This window comes from Salminus brasiliensis, chromosome 11 (genome assembly GCF_030463535.1).
Source record: "Salminus brasiliensis chromosome 11, fSalBra1.hap2, whole genome shotgun sequence".
In the NCBI taxonomy this organism is placed as follows: Eukaryota; Metazoa; Chordata; class Actinopteri; order Characiformes; family Bryconidae; genus Salminus; species Salminus brasiliensis.
Window position 1 is genome coordinate 35,291,780 of NC_132888.1, and position 17,595 is coordinate 35,309,374.

The following is a 17,595-nucleotide window of genomic DNA, read 5'->3' on the forward strand; positions in this document are numbered from 1 at the left end:
GGAAAGAGAAACAAAAAAAAAAGGGAAACAAAACTCAGCCTCAGAAAGGTCTGTAGGCCCTCCACCTAACTGATGTTAGAAGAATTCACCAACTTGCAGAGGGAAATCAGTAGGTTTTCTGATGAGTCTTCAGATAAGCTAACGGGCCAAGAGTGTATGGTATGTTGGATGCTGCTGAGGACTCGTCTTCTACATGAATTCTGAGTTACGACTACTCTGCTGGTGACCAGTTATGTTGGTATAGGTGCATTGGTTGCTGACTTGTCCTCTACCTGAAATATTTTGTCCTCCGGTGGATGACGTGCCAATGTTGTAGTATTTGGATCTAGCTAACACCAGCTACAGTAGATAATACAGTGGGTGGAAAAAAGTATTTAGTCAGTCACCAATTGTGCAAGTTCTCCCACTTAAAAAGATGAGAGAGGCCTGTAATTGACATCATAGGTAGACCTCAACTATGAGAGACAAAATGAGAAAAACAAAAATCAGAAAATCACATTGTCTGATTTTTAAAGAATGTATTTGCAAATAATGATGGATAATAAGTATTTGGTCAATAACAAAAGTTCATCTCAATACTTTGTTATATATCCTTTGTTGGCAATGACAGAGGTCAAACATTTTCTGTAAGTCTTCACAAGGTTGGCACACACCGTTGCTGGTATGTTGGCCCATTCCTCCATGCAGATCTCCTCTAGAGCAGTGATGTTTTGGGGCTGTTGGTGGGCAACAAAGACTTTTTAACTCCCTCCAAAGGTTTTCTATGGGGTTGAGATCTGGAGACTGGCTAGGCCACTTCAGGACCTTGAAATGCTTCTTACAAAGCCTTTGTTGCCCTGGCAGTGTGCTTGGGATCATTGTCATGCTGAAAGACCCAGCCACGTTTCATTTTTAATGCCCTTGCTGATGGAAGAAGGTTTGCACTCAAAATCTCACAGTACATGACCCGATTCATTCTTTCATGTACATGGACCAGTCGTCCTAGTCCCTTTGCAGAGAAACAGCCCCAAAGCATGATGTTGCCACCCCCATGCTTCACAGTTGGTATGGTGTTCTTTGGATGCAACTCAGCATTCACTCTCCTCCAAACACAACGAGTTGTGTTTGTACCAAACACCAAGTTCTACTTTGGTTTCATCTGACCATAAGACATTCTCCCAAAACTCTTCCAGAACATCCAGATGCTCTCTAGCAAACTTCAGACGCGCCCGGATATGTACTGGCTTAAGCATGGGAACACGACTGGCACTGCAAGATCTGAGTCCCTGGCAGCGTAGTGTGTTACTGACGGTAGCCTTTGTAACGTTGGTCCCAGCTTTCTGCAGGTCATTCACTAGGTCCCCCCGTGTGGTTCTGGGATTTTTGCTCATCATTCTTGTGATCATTTTGACCCCACAGGCTGAGATCTTGCGTGAGCCCCTGATCGAGGGAGATTAGCAGTGGTCTTGTAGGTCTCCCCTTGATTGTCTACAATTTTGTTTCTGGTGTCCTTCGACAGCTCTTTGGTCTTCACCATAGTGGAGTTTGGAGTGTGAGGTTTGAGGTTGTGGGCAGGTGTCTTTTATACTGTTAACCAGTTCAAACTGGTGCCATTAATATAGGTAATGAGTGGAGGACAGAGAAGCCTCTTAAAGAAGAAGTTACAGGTCTGTGACAGACAGAAATCTTGCTTGTTTGTAGGTGACCAAATACTTATTTTCCACCATTATTTGCAAATAAATTCTTTTTAAAATCAGACGATGTGATTTTCAGAATTTCTTTTCTCATTTTGTCTCTCATAGTTGAGGTCTATCTATGATGTCAATTACAGGCCTCTCTCATTTTTTTAAGTGGGAGAACTTACACAATTGGTGACTGACTAAAATACTTTTTTCCCCACTGTATCTAGCTGATATCAGATTCAGTATTCAGTAGTCAACGTCTAGTTAGCATCATCTACAGCAGGGTCATGATAATTTCTAGCTTACTTCAGCTGGAGTTCTCAGCTTACTTCTAGCTTATTTCAGAGAGTGTGCTCTCAGTACCCATACCCGTGCACATCTCTAAATTCCAGCATGCAGCTGCATGATGCTATTTGGTGAAGTACCACATAAGTACCAATTACTTGTCCAATTACTCACAGCTTCAGTGCAAAACTAAAGCAGTAAACACTGGATGCCAAACATTAACCGGCTCATCAAGTAGATTTTGAGGCAATGGGAAATGAGCACTCAGAAAAGCACTTCTTTCATTTTAGGGCGTAAACAAATGCATGTGTATTGAGATATAAGGAGTTTCTGTGATTTTTTTTGGGGGGGGGGAGATTTTCTACGAAATTCTCTCTAGGCCTCATTACCTTATTTATTACCCAACGGATTTTCAACCCATTTGTTTTGTAATGATCGTCAGTTGCTTTTGCAGTCATTTAATTCGATAATATGTACAAAACGGCCAGCATTAAAGTACAAAGTACAAACGTAAAGCAGCTGTAAATTGACAGAACTCTGTAATAATCAGACCTACATCTGGGTGGCTCGGTTGCACAGAGGGTGTGTGCTAAGCTAGCTAACGGTCTGGAGCAGGAGCAGACTCATTTGGACTACACTGGCGTTAAAAGACCAATCCCAGCACTATACAAATCTCAAATCTAATCTGGTGCCTAACGCGAATATTACTTGTACTTGTAAAGGCTCAGTTATGCCCAATGTTAAATATGGATAAGGATGGAGCCGCCTGTCTGTATCCGTGTATGCCTTCTGAAAACTTACGGATTAGGACGAAATGGAGGAGTACTACTGAAAATGGGGGCAGTGGGGCAGCGTAGCCTCACCTGTCGCCATGTGTGTTGACCTTTGACTCTGAACTGCCCTCTAGTGGATGTATTGCTTACTATATGTATATGCCAGCATAAGAACGCATAGAGTATGTGAGCCTTAATACTTGTTCTTACAAACTTACTGTAACTATTATTGACCAAATTATGGACTGTAGTCTACAGTCCACTGCAGTACTTAAAGAAATCACAACCTCCTGTCCATGGATCAGTGATGCAGAGCCTAAGCACTGATGTCAAACTTACCTAGTGAAGGGAAATGGATACTTTTTTGCTCTCGTTCGTGATGCTCCAATACACAGATCACAGTGCACCCTGCATAGGCACGAACCGAGAGACGTGCTGTGCTCCAAACTCCCACATCATTATCCTGCAGAGTCCCAGACTGTCTCGCAACATCACTGGTTTCAGAAGCATTGATGCCACTTCTGCAGTTTTCTGTATGCCAGGCAATGGTGGAAGAAGGAGGCATGCTATCCGCACTGCAGTTCACCTGGGTATATGCAATGCCATTCTCCCACACCGTGCTATTTTGCAGCGTAACATTGACGGGAACTGCAAGGAAAGACAAAGGAGAACGCCGTCTTTTCAAGAGTCCTCTCTCCTCCTACAGTCAGACACTCTCTCAATACTGAGTTGCCAGTTTATCGACCTATGTGCCTATACATTCTGTAGGTGTCCAGTTACTGGTGTGCCAACTTTCCTGTCAAATCTATGGGTAATGGAAGCCTAAAGGACCACCACTGACCACACTAACGTGGCACCAACATGTTAAACCACGCAGGACCTATACGGTAGGTGTAGCTCTTAAGATGGCCAATCAGTGTAGGTACATGACACCCAGGCCTGATTATCTGGCAACATGTTTACTTACCACAGGTGGGAAGAACGATCTGTCTCCTTTCTGGGTCTGCGAGGTCTAAATGCTCAACCACGCACTCGACCGTCATCTCTCGGGGCAAGCAGGCCGGCAGGGCTAAGATACTTTGGACAGTGTGCGACCCGTTGGAGGAAGAGATGTTCGACTGTATCCCCCCATTTAGGTCTTGTGGAAGAACCCACGTCACGTTGGCAGCGGGAGAGGCATCAGAAGCCAAGCACTCGACATAGACGTTAGCATCCTCTTTCCTGAGGTTAACACTTATGTTTGGAGGGAAAGATGCTAAAAAAAGAGGGTGTAATAAAAGGGTAACATTCATGCATGTATTCGAGATTACGACAATAAGCAACGTGCGTTTCAATGGAAATGGAGATGCCACTTTCTGTACCTGGTAGTGGGACTCTGGGGTTCACTTCAATTCCAAGTTGTAAGAAGGCTGTATGTCTGTAGTAGGAGGCCTGGCACTGGTACTGGCCGGAAAGGTTGAAGCCAACAGGACCTTTTATTAAAATATCACTGCCAGTCACATTCACTTCGTTAGGCATGGGTCCACCTTCTCTGCAGTCAGGAAAGAATTAGATTAAAACAGTTACACAGTTGTACAGGGCATCAGTGGAGAACTATCAGGACCTTCTAGACCTTCTAGACCTCCTGATCCTGGAGAGCTACCTTCCTGCAGACTTTGGATCCAGCACTAATCCATACCGCCTACTGTCTACAACCTCCAGAAGTCCCTGATTGGCTGAATGGGCTGTGTTAGGTTTGGGTTGGTGGTGAACCCTGCAGGTGGTGAACCCTCCAGGAGAAGGGTTGGAGTCCACTGTTCAAAAAAAGAAGGCCTAACGAAAATTGTTTAGTCAGGGTTCTTTTCCCAGTAGCATCTAGGCATGCAAGCACTTCAGGAACTGGACTGAAGGTTCCACATCACATTAGCCACCAATATAAATAGAAAGTGACCTTGCAATCAATCAATCATATTTTGATTTTTAATGAGTTTGTCAGACTCTAGGTCAGGATTGGGCTAATTCCAGTCCTGGAGGGCTACATTCTTGCACAGTTTTGGGCTTTTCATGCTAGGTTAAGAAGGTCTGTTAGAGCAGGTGACCAGCACTTCCTGGTGCCCACCCCTGCCCGAGGTCTTCTGGAAGTCCTAGATTTATCACTGAACACAAACAGGAGCCTAAACAGGAGCCTAACCAGGTTTCAATCAGTTGTTGGAATAGGGAAAGCAGCAGTGGCAGCTTTAGCATTATCTTAAGCAATCTTATCTTTAGCATTATCATTAGCATTACAAAGCAAAAGTTAAATAGTTCCACATAGGGAATTCTCACTTGGTGCAGTTGATTTCATAGCTAGGTACATTCCCAGTCACTTCCATGCTGATAAAGACATCTATGTCCCCCTCTTCTAGTCTCAACAAATCAATGGCCTTGCGTTTTTTCAGCTGAAGAGAACCAATATCTAAAAAATCAAACAAACAATGAGAGTTTAGTGGTAGCAGTAAGAACATGTATGCTATGTGCATGTAAATGTGTATCTGCACTGTATAATCATGCTGATACTCACAGTATGTTGGCAGAGTGACTGTTCTCGTGTGTAATACAGGAAGAAGTGGGTACCCAAAAATGCAGGTGACATTTTCTCCTTCATGAAGATCTGATGGGAACCACTGAGAACTAGCGACTGATTCAGATCCCATATCAGGTTTCAGAGAAGGTTGTGCTCGTGCAGATGTGGGCAGGATCCAGGAGATGTCTGGTTGAGGCCGACCTCCTGTTGCTGTGCAGAGGACCAGGTGAAAGTCTTTCCCTTCCTTTTGTTTCAGCTCCATCTCCATGGTGACGGTGGGAGAAACTGTAAAATCAGTAGTTCAAGAATTCTTCTTATTGTAGGACTGGCTGACAATGATCTACTCTAGAAATCCCAGAGAGCACAATAGGTGTCACTCTCTCTGGATGGGCAGGATGGCTCACCCTCTCTGCCAACTGGCATTTTCCAAGCGTGGTCAGATGTCCAATGACGTTATCGTTAGCAGCATTTTAAAAGGTGGTGCTTCATTCATCTTGGAGGAAGCACTTGCTAGACGTTACCCTCCCATTTCACCCACAAAAGAGGCCTTAACTTTATTAATATGACTATTACAGTGAGGTCCAGTTGACTGTAAGTCATTTTGCCTCTGTACACCACCATACTGTCCATATGTTACATAGTCCATCCCTTTTTACAGGCTTAAAAGTAATTGGACTAACGACTAAAAAGCAGACCCTTGGTCTTTGTGCTGAATTTGCATTTGAAAGCTGTTCATAGAAAAAAATCTCAAAAGGTGGTGAAAGAGTTGCTGATGCAAGTGAATGAGGACATCAATACCGAAGACCGAAGAAAAAGACACCTATGCGATCTGAGGTCGGGTCTCCTTGATGGAAATATAAGAGTTGAGGGAAGTGGTGTAAAGACATTCCTGTGGCATTAAAGTGTGTGTGAAATTAATGTGTGGGCCCAGCTTCGCTACCTCACCATTACCATTGCTACTGCGCCAGCCTTGGCTGCCTTCGCAACATTAGGCTAACCACTATGCTGGCCACCAGGCTTTTCCAGCATTGATACTGTGGCTGCTGCTCTCACCTAGCATTACTGTCGTGGTATTACTATTGTGGCCATGTTCATGAGGTTCTGGGACCTTCACACCTAAAACTCATTGACAATTATATGCAAGTTATAAGATAGGCTTGCCTTACACTTCAGTCACTTCCTGACTGATTTATTGATTGATTGATTTTTGCTTTCAAATTCACTGTGGTGATGTACAGCAACAATATTGCTTTAGAAAAAAAAACTGTCCAGATATTTCCCAATAATTATGGCCCTTGCTGTAATTGCCTGTAATCAATTCTATCAATCCAAAACGCATGCAGTTGAAGCAGCACTTTCAGGCCAGTGTGTTTCTGAGAAACAGTTCTGAAACTGCCCCAGTTTAAAGACTGATAAGCATTTTACCAGGATTCTGTTGACCTAGCAGTATGAGAGAGCAGAATCAGGACAAAGTAAGATATGCTTCATCAGCTTTGTTCTGACCGATACAGTGTATAATATCATACATCTTGCCTTCGTTTGACATTTTCCCAGTAATCTTTTAATCTTTTATTTCTGCTCATACTTTTTGGCAGCCTTGGTATGACTAATTTCAATGGCCTAAATAATGTTTTATTTGGTTTTCCAATAGGCTTGGGCAGTATGGCGGTAATCCCACATACCCAAATATTTAAAAATGTACTCAAAATGAGGACGAGACGCCAGTCGGTTGACTTTGCTCTCTCAGCCACGGGATTTTATCATCAACACTGGTGTCGGCAGCTCAGCAATTAGTCAACAGCAGCTGCTCTGGGCTGTCTGATACTCGGTGGAGCTGTAGCTGAGCTGGTTAAGCAACGCAAGCTTAGCGAGTGGGCTACAGATCCAAAACCATGGAGAGAAAACTTTAAATTGAGCTTCCTGTCCCTTTAACGCTCGAGTCTAGTGTCATTATTTAATAATTTTACCGTTTTAAAATATGGCAGGATCAGATTGTACGGAAGCCATGTAGGCGTAATCTATCAGTCTTCTTCTAGTCATTCTACCAGTCAGTCTGACTAAAGGGGGCGTGTTCTAGTGGCGTGTTCAATGCATACCCTCTATTATTTTCAGACAGTATGATGATATGAAAAAAAAGTGGATATTGCCCAACCCTATTTTCCAAAATGATTGTTAAGAGCATATACTGAACATCTTTTGCCCTAAAGTTGTCTTTATCACCTGGACAAACGGTTGTGCTGATGTGCTGACATAACAACAATTGCATAAATTGACCAACGACCATTAATCTACATTAAAACGATGTCATAACACTTCATACGAAACCTGCTCAGTTTCATATGCTGTAAAATAAGTGTGCAATAACAGCAGCTTCAGTGGAAGTGGCATTTATTGGCAGCCAGCTGATGTGAATTTTTAAACCTAGACAGGAAACATATGCAGACCAAGAGAACTCCTGGAGCGTGGTAGAGTGTGGTCATGAACATACAGCAGAGAGAAAACCGAGAGCACAAACAAATACAGGTAGTAAGTAACAGGCCTGGTGTCTATACTGGCGTCTGTTATGCAAAGCCTATGCGATTGCTTGTGGAGTCTGTTAGCAACGTAAAGCGAGTCTGTAATCAAATAAACTTACCAAATGTTTGCACCATTATGTCGGTTACGCCGGGCTGAGTCAAAGCCGGATGCTGGACGACACAGCTGACCCGACTCTCATTATTCAGGAGGATCGGGAAGCGGAGCTCGCTGAAGACACTGCCTGTGCCGTTCGGATGCATTAAGGTTGAGCTGTGAATGGAGAAAATGTCTGGGTTGGGAGGAACGCCGCGGATTTCCCAACTGATGTGCGCCACGGGCTTGGCATTGATGGCTGAGCAGGAGACGGTTTGATAGTGAGTTCCATTCACAATGTCTTCCTCCACATGGGTGGTCACTTTAGGCCGGGCTTGGGGAAGAGAAACAAGCATGCTTGGCTTCTTTTTCTGAAACTGTACAGCATAATCAACTGACATTTCTTTGAGTACCAATAGCACCCCCTTGAGGAAGCAAACCTGGAGGAGTGTGAAGACTGGAACGTTTATCATGAAACATCAACCCAATGAACCTAAGAGTCTACACTGTATGTAGGTCCATACTTCAGCTCCTCAGCGAAGCATCACAAGCCAAAATCATGAAGAAAGGCTCATATACTCACCAATGACTGTGAGGAACAAGCTCTCCTTTACTTCGTCTTCATCTGTGTTGAAGCCGCAAGTGTACTGTCCCTCCATGTCTAATCTGACTATGCCCACCTTCACAGTGAGGTTGGTGCCAGATGCTGGGGTAGAGAAGCTCTCCTTACTGAATGTTTTGTTTGGTGAGAAAGAATTGTAGCCGGCCATCTTTATGCTCTTAGATGTAGAATTGACACGGTTCCAGGAGGCAAAAAAGATCATGCCCTTGCCGGTGTAAATGCAGCGCAGGTACACCTCCTCCCCCAGCACGCCTATCACATTCTGCTCAAGCACAATGCCTCTTCTGTCTGAATCTGAGCAAAGAATAAGAACGATATAGTGATGATGTTTGAAGCTCACGCTCTCAAAATATAACACAGAGTAAAAAAAGAACAAGAAGAAGAAGTAAGCTCACTGGAGAAACATCTCCACTCACACCTGTTATACAAACCTATATACAGACTAATCAGTTGTCTAATCAGTCCCCCTTTTTTAACACCTGACAAACTAAACGACTCCCTGATCCCCACAATTTTGTACTGCATGCCTTTTAAACCGGAAACGTCTACTCGGAAAGTCGGGAGAGCCTCACCAACCCTGAGTTCAAAATTCAAGATGGCCGCACCACACATCAACAGTAAAACCAGCAGTAGTATTATACAGTGTATTGTACACACAGTACTGCCCAACGTCTATGTCTGGGCATGTTCCCATGACATTTGGATCTGCAAAATACAGAATAATGCTAGTTATCAACTTGTATTGCTAACAATGCCAACCTGGGACAGTGCTTACAATGCCAACCTGGGACAGTGCTAACAATGCTACCCTGGGGCATAGAAAGTGGGTCATATTGTGGTTAGATTAAACACTGGTAAAGGATCGTCAGACCAGTTATGGTAAAATGGTTTACTGTCTACCGCTCTCATCTATTGTGTTGCTGCTCTGCCTACAACAATGACCTCTCTATTGCCCATAGGGGTCAAATGACTGTAAAAGACAAGCTGGTGTGGGTCAACAGCTGTCATCGTGTTTTTATCAGCGTAGCGAATGTTATAGACTGACTAGCTAGCTGTGCTGCTCCATTGGTGTCTTTAATGATAAGTGTGATAAGTGTGATAACTCCCAGTAAACTTTCTTAAAGTTATTAAAGTTATAAAGGAATATTAATATAATAGTTTAAGGACATAAGAAAAAATGCTAAAGACATGTTCATGTTGTTTAGAAAAACAAAACCTAACCTCCACCACAACCACACACACACACACACATACACATATCTATATATGTATATGTGTGTGTGGTTGTGGAGGTTAGGTCTTGTTTTTTTAGGTGGGGGGGTGTCTGCAGGGTGGGATGTCTGGGTTTTGCACACTGCAGTGCTTGCAGCTGGTGATGCTGAATGGCACCAAACAAAAAATCTGTACTGCGCCTTTTTTCGACGAGTGAAATACAGCTGGAATCTCATATCCATTACAGTAAACGTGGCAATAAACCCAAAAATCCTTTGTTTTTTAGCATACAAACATGCACATCCCCTCTAACCAACACAATTAGGATAAGTGGCCGTCTTGAGAGAAATAAACAGATAAATTCCGACAGGCCTCTCTTATGCTTGGGCAGCCATAAAAAGCCAGCGCCCAACACATTTCTTCGGTACCCTCTGCTGTCTTCATAGACGTCTGAAGGGCACGGCGTATTCATGAGCCAGCTGATGTCAAGGAATGGCTGGCTGATGAGCTCATGAACTCTTTCGAACTCTTTCAAACTTTGTCAAATCGCAAGCCCTACTATGTTCCAGTTTCACCAACCGACGGGGAAAGCACCTCGCTACTTAAATGACATGTAGGATTTTGCTCATTCAAAAAGTGAGCGCCGTTGTCGGTGCATTAGGTCACGTGACCCATGAGGTGTAAAGGCTTGATAGTGGTCGGGTTTCAGCTGAGGCATGCACACAGTGCAGCAAACCACAGAGTTATTACCTGCCCTGACTAACAATGGCAGTTTAACAGTTTAACCATATATGGACATCTCCATTCAGACAGCCATGTAGAGTAGATGGTATAATCTATAGAAGTGGCAGAAATTGGACAGGAAAAAAGTATTTATATATATATATATATATATAAAATATACATATACTCGATGGGATATATTTATATATGTATACAGTCATGCCCGAAAGTATTCATACCCCTGTCAAAGTTTGACTTAAATTTACTTTTATTTAACCAGAAATTATATTTTTGCCTGGAAATGACACAGGCATCTCCCAGGAGATAACACGATGATGTACAAGAGGCATCATTGTGGGAAAAAATATTTCTCAGCTTTTATACACATTTGAACAAAAAGTGGCATGTCCAAAATTATTCATACCCTTCTCAATAATTAATAGAAAAGCCTTTATTGGCTATTACAGCAATCAAACGCTTCCTGTAATTGCTGACCAGCTTTTTGCATGTCTCCACTGGTATTTTTGCCCATTCATCTTTAGTGATGAGCTCCAACTCTTTGAGGTTCGAGGGTCTCCTTGCCATCACCCTGATCTTTAGCTCCCTCCACAGATTCTCAATTGGATTCAAGTCAGGACTCTGGCTGGGCCACTGCAAAACATTAATGTTTTTGTCTGCTAACCATTTCTTCACCACTTTGGCTGTGTGTTTTGGGTCGTTGTCGTGCTGAAATGTCCACCGGTTCCCAAGGCCAAGTTTCTCTGCAGACTGCCTGATGTTGTTGTTGAGAATCTTGATGTATTGCTCTTTTTTCATGGTGCCATTTACTGCGATCAAGTTCCCTGGTCCATTGGCTGAAAAACACCCCCAAAACATTAGGTTCCCACCACCATGTTTGACAGTGGGGATGGTGTTCTTAGGGTTGAAGGCTTCTCCTTTTTTACGCCAAATGGTGCACACATCATTGTGGCCAAACAATTCAATTTTTGTTTCATCTGACCATAAAACAGAACACCAGAAGTCTTCTTCTTTGTCCAGATGAGCATTTGCAAAGGTCAAGCGGGCTTTTGTGTGCCTTTTCTGGAGAAGTGGTGTCCTCCTTGGCCTGCGTCCGTGGAACCCAGCAGTGTGCAGTGTCCGTTGAACTGTCTGCCTTGAGATGTCGCCACCAGCAGAGTCCAGATTCACCAGGATGGCCTTGGTGGTGATCCTTGGATTTTTCTTCACCTCTCTCACTATTCTCCTGGCCAGCACAGGTGTCACTTTTGGCTTCCGACCACATCTTCTGAGATTTTTCACAGTGCGGAACTTCTTGTATTTTTTAATAATACTTTGCACTGTAGCCACTGGAACTTGAAAACATTTTGATATGGCTTTATAGCCCTTTCCTGACTTGTGAGCGGCCACAATGCACAGCCGCAGGTCCTTAGTGAGCTCCTTTGTCTTAGCCATGACTGTCCACAAACCAACTGCAGAGAGCTGCTGTTTTTCTCCTGTTGAGTTGATTAAAACAGCTGTTCCCAATGAATCAGGGTAATTAGGATGCTTTAAAACAGCTTGGACTATTTGGAATGGTATAGAACTTTGGATTTTCCCATATACTGTGACAGTTTTCAAAGGGTATGAATAATTTTGGACATGCCATGTTTTGTTCAAATGTGTATAAAAGCTGAGAAATACTTTTTCCCACAATGATGCCTCTTGTACATCATCGTGTTATCTCCTGGGAGATGCCTGTGTCGTTTCAAGGCAAAAATATAACTTCTGGTTAAATAAAAGTAAATTTAAGTCAAACTTTGCCAGGGGTATGAATACTTTCGGGCATGACTGTATATATATATATATAATTTACCGTCCAGTTTCTGCCACTTCTGCCACACTATAAAATATACACAATACTGCATAAATGAAGGATAAATGACATAATACTGTCTCTAATGCTTTTAGTACTTCAATAAACCGTCCAGATGTGCAGAAATAACCACAAGTTCCAGTCTACAGACCATCTAGATTAAGCACTATGAGCATTTCACTCATTACCAAGCTCACATCCTTAAGCTATCGAGCTATCACCTTCAGCAGCCACCAAGCAAAAATAGAAACCAGCCAGAAAACAACCCCGAAAGTGACTAATCTCTGAAATACCAGTGAGCGTGCACTGATTGGACAAACTGCACAAAATCCAACTGGAGAAATAATGCAAATCATAGCAAATCAAGCTATAAATCTGCATCCAAAATACATGTTTATTCAATCTGATCATTTAGAAAATGGTACAACAATATGCCACCCATAAATATTGCTTGCAAATGGACTGAAACGTCTCCTAAACACCAAATCAGCATATCTGTAGCATTAGATCAAATCAAAGTGTCAAAAGAAAACCTTAAAAACCAATGAACCAGTCAGCTTACCTTGACTTTCCATTCCCTGACCGAGATTTAAGAAAATCCCTAACAGAAGCAAAATTAGCAAAGCCATGATGAAGGCATTTAATGAGGGAAGATGTGATGCTGCAGTGCTTTAATAGGTTAGATGTATGAGGTATGGGTGTGTGTGTGTGCCTGTGTGTGTGTGTGCATTCAAAACCCCAAACCCCAGTGGAGGCCAGCACTGTAAAACCCACAGAGCTTTTTGTCACCTCCTTTTTGCTATTCATTACTTTTAACAACATACATTTTCTTTTTTTATTGGGACTAAATTGGATTTGAGGTGGAACCCCAAAATGATAATAAGATCAACCACTCAAGACCAAACCCACCCCCACTTCACATTTTGGTATTTAAGGTTGAGGTTAGAAGAGAGGTATAATAGCAGTTGTAGCCCATTACTAATAAGGTCAGCCCACATTTATCTATACAGCTCAACCTCAGATCTTCTCCATTACTCAGCATTACATCTTCTCAGCTTCATTAGATGTTTCTTACTACTATTTAATCACCAGCAGGATGTCTTATTAGTTAGAAACAGTTATGCAGCCTACATGAACTAGTTCAGTGGTCGCATAGTGGCTTAGAGCACTTGGCTATTGATAACAGCATTGTGGGTTCGATACCCAGGTTCCACTGTTGGGCCCTGAAGCAACGCCCTTAACCCCCTCTCCAGGTACTGTGTGTGTTAGCTCACTGGTGTAAAAAGCCTGATGCATGAAGATGTGGACTGCAGATTTGCAGGAGGGGTGCATCATGTGCTCATGAGCACCCATGTTGGAGATGATTTTGAGAACGGGACACCCTACAGCTTTGCACAACTAAGCTGCAATGCAAATGCAAGTACTGGGACAGAGCTACTGACTAGGCTTAATCCTCTTCTGGGAAACCAGCCCTTAAAGGAGCTCTAGAATAGAAACCTGAATGTACCTTGGCTTTGTGAGCTCTGATGCCACCTGCTGAATTTTATTATTCATCAATGTTGACGTCTAAGGGGGCTATTGCAAGCCACTATAGTCTGGAGGTCGCAAGGTCTTTCAAATCACTGAATTTTACATGAACACTGAACATATGTCCCACACTCACTCACACACTCACTCACTCGCTTTATCCTAATCCATGACTTAATGACACATTTGCTGTAGCTCTTTCTCACTATTATCTCCAGTTATTCCTGTCTCTGTAATGTGTTGTGCTGCTTGCCGTCGACCAAAGGAGGAAGGGTTCCCCTTTTAAGTGGTTTAAGGTTTCCTTCTGTCCACTGTAGTTCCTGGACTGCTTAAAAGAGGGTTGGATATATTCCTAATTCATTAAACAACAGTTAAAAGACTAGTTCAAGACATAACTCACACTCCAGAGACTCAAATCCAAACTGACTTGCATGTTAAAATCTCGAGACTTAACCTGGACTCTCACCCTAAGGACTCAAGAGACTACCCAAAGCCTTGAGACACGGCTCATACACGCAACCCAAAAACTCTGGACTTGACTCAGACTTATACCTCAAAGATCAAAGAGTCAGCCTCATACAAGCACTTCAAAGACTCACATTTACATTCATGGCATTTAGCTGACGCTCTTATCCAGAGCGACTTACAAGGTTAATTGTATTACAGAGGAGGGCCAACATAGTATTAGGAGTGTTGCCCAAGGACTCTTATTGGTGTAGCGCAGCATAGTCACCCAAACCAGGAATTGAACCCCAGTCTCCCACATGGTGTGGTAGCTCACTGGCAGGTAGTGGTGTTATCTGTTGCGCCACACCAACCACGACTTAACTTGGACTCATACTCTGCCTTGCTACCCAAAGCCTTGAGACTCGACTCCTACATGCAACCCAAGACTTGCACCCTGAAGATTCAAGAGCCAACTTGAACTTGCACCCAAAAGTCTCAAGACTGGACTCAAACTCACACCCCGAAGACTCGAGACCAGGCTCTGACTCCCAGCCCCCTCAACCCCAAAGATGTAAGCACCCCAGAACCTGGAGACACGACTTGGGCCTCACCTGAAGCGGCGTATGAACATCTCTGATTCAATATTTATCAAGCGATCGGTCATTGTTGCCTTTTTAATTCATGGGTCTATTCATGTGAATACCTCATATCATATGTGTAAATGCATTTACAGAATGTGTATAACTTAATACACATATTCTTATTCTATTATTATACTATACGTTTAGCAGCAGTCTGGTTAAATCAGATCTGCATTAACAACAACAAAAGAACAGTGTATTCAATCGCACTTGCCTCTGTTCACCTTAGAGCAGATGAAGTGCACTTGGGCTTAGTTTTAGTTAAGGGCTGGACAGACCCCATCAATCCTCATCTTCTACAGAGAGCTTATTTCAGTTCCAGCGAATGAGGTGTAACGTCTGAGGGACTTCGAAGGGAGAAACTGTTGAGTCATCGGTTGGTGGAGTGCAGAAATGAAGCCTGAGGTTTCCAACGGCAGCCTGACTCACTCAACGATTAATCTGAGAGGGGTTTAGCTCTACGGCTAGAGGCTATGTTTTTGAGGTTTCTCAGTTTCTTACTTCAAATGGAAGTGGAAACGGCAACAGGCGCATTAAAGGTGAATCAGCAGTGAGTGATTCGACAAACAGCCTTAAAAGTCTTTTGTTTCCAGACTGTTCAAGCTTGCAATGCTTTATTAGGAAAACCCACAAATGATAAATGTGTTCAATTTCTAGACCATAGTAATGTCCAGTCCCTGCAGAGAAGCACTGCCACTAGAATAGGACTTTCTGAAGCAGATAAGCATAAACCTATTGGCACCAGGCCTAAGCATTAGCTTAGTTGGGGATAGCATTGAGTTGGGGATGAGGTGGTGAGGTGGTGATCATTCAACAGCCTGAACGCACGTACACTCTTGTTGCTGAATGCAGTCAAATCCTCACAGCAATGTTTCTCCAAAAATCTACTAGAAAGCCTCCTGCCCTGGACAGTAGAGACAAAAGAACTAAAAAAAACTCTGTTTAGCTATCCTTGATTTAGGAATAAACAATGAATAAGCAGGTGTCCCAACACTTATGTCTATCTAGTGTATATATTAAAGATACACTCACACCTCCACATTCATGCAGTTCTAATCTAAATAATCTAAAATAATCTAATCTAAATAGTGATGTATACATCAACCATCAGAATCTCTATGATTGTATGAAAAGTACTAAAAAGTACTCAAAGTACACAAAAAACTCTTTTTAGATATCCTTGATTTAGGAATAAACAATAAATGAGCAGGTGTCCCAATACTTATGTCCATCTAGTGTCTCTCTATGGTAAAAGTACTCAAACCCCCCCCCCCCTTTTTTTTTTTTTTTTTAGATATCCTTGATTTAGAAATAAACAATGAATAAGCAGGTGTCCCAATACTTATGTCCATCTAGTGTCTCTCTATGATAAAAGTACTCAAAAAAAACCTTTTTTTTTTTTTTAAGATATCCTTGATTTAGGAATAAACAATGAATAAGCAGGTGTCCCAATACTTATGTCCATCTAGTGTCTATGATAAAAGTACTCAAAAAAACCTTTTTATTGTATTTTTTTTTTAGATATCCTTGATTTAGGAATAAACAATGAATGAGCAGGTGTCCCAATACTTATGTCAATTTAGTGTCTCTCTATGATAAAAGTACTCAAAAAAACCCTCTTTTTAGATATCCCTGATTTAGGAATAAACAATACTGTCCCAATACTTATGCCCATCTAGTGTATATATATATATATATATATATATATATATATATATATATATAGATAGATAGATAGATACACTCACACCTCCACAATCATGCAGTTATCTAAGCAGTGATGTATACATCAACCATCAACCATCTCTATGATTTTGAGCGTTGTGTGATTGTTGATGTCAGAAGGTCAGGTTCGAGCATTTCTAGACATGCTGATGATCTAATGGGATCTTCAGCACAACAGTCTCCAGAAAGGTCATGAGCGAGGTCAGTAGAGAATGGCCAGACTGATTAGAGCTGACAGGAAGCTACTCTTTGCAATTACGCTGAGCAGAAATGCACGTTGGGTTGCAATTCTGTCAGCCAAGAACAGAAAGCTGAGGCTGCAGTGGGCACAGGTCGTAGCCAGTCAAGTTGGCATGGCCTTCACCTGAGAGTCGTCTGAAAACAAGCCTCGGTGGGAGACATAAGACTTAAAACAAAGGTCTTAAAGCCTCAGTATTATTTCAATTTATCTAGAAAGGGCACGACTGCAGACCCGAGTTTACTCATCATAGGTATAATGAATAAAAAAAAAGAACTCTGGACCCTACTGTACACTAACTGTACACATACTCTTAGCATACTAGCGCCTGCATGTGCAAGTACATTCACACATACACACTCCGCAGTCTGCCAGCTACCCCTGGTAAACAGGAAGAATGTGAGCCAACTAACCTCAGGGTTCCTGTTGTGCCAGTGCTGAGGTATAAACTTCGGCTTGTGCACAATCAAACCACCATCACCATCATCTGCTCATCAGTGCATGTGCATCAGTGCAAGTGCATGTGATCTTCACTGTCCCAGTACACGCAAGTGGACGTCAAGGTGGAACGATGCTCTGAAAACAAGGCGAGATTAACCACTTCCTGGCCAATATATCTGATTGAGGGTGAAGATATACAGATTAAAACATATGAAGTGGCAGTTCCCTTCCTCCCAACCGCCAACCTCGGAGGAAAATGGCATATACCTGGCTCTGATGCATCACCCAGCAGACTC

General features: G+C 42.6%; 1 protein-coding gene across 1 annotated transcript in view; it reads right to left on the reverse strand.

Annotated features, from left to right (window-relative positions):
• The window catches only part of LOC140565110 (uncharacterized), a 37,341-nt gene that overhangs the window by 6,608 nt on the left and 13,138 nt on the right, over positions 1 to 17,595 (reverse strand). The window contains exons 3-9 of the mRNA XM_072690921.1: positions 8,455 to 8,787; positions 7,897 to 8,205; positions 5,259 to 5,546; positions 5,024 to 5,153; positions 4,081 to 4,250; positions 3,687 to 3,974; positions 3,059 to 3,367 (exon numbers count right to left, since the gene is read on the reverse strand). Of these exons, the coding sequence (XP_072547022.1) occupies positions 3,059 to 3,367; positions 3,687 to 3,974; positions 4,081 to 4,250; positions 5,024 to 5,153; positions 5,259 to 5,546; positions 7,897 to 8,205; positions 8,455 to 8,787 (1,827 nt within the window). The remainder of the gene's footprint in view (positions 1 to 3,058; positions 3,368 to 3,686; positions 3,975 to 4,080; positions 4,251 to 5,023; positions 5,154 to 5,258; positions 5,547 to 7,896; positions 8,206 to 8,454; positions 8,788 to 17,595) is intronic.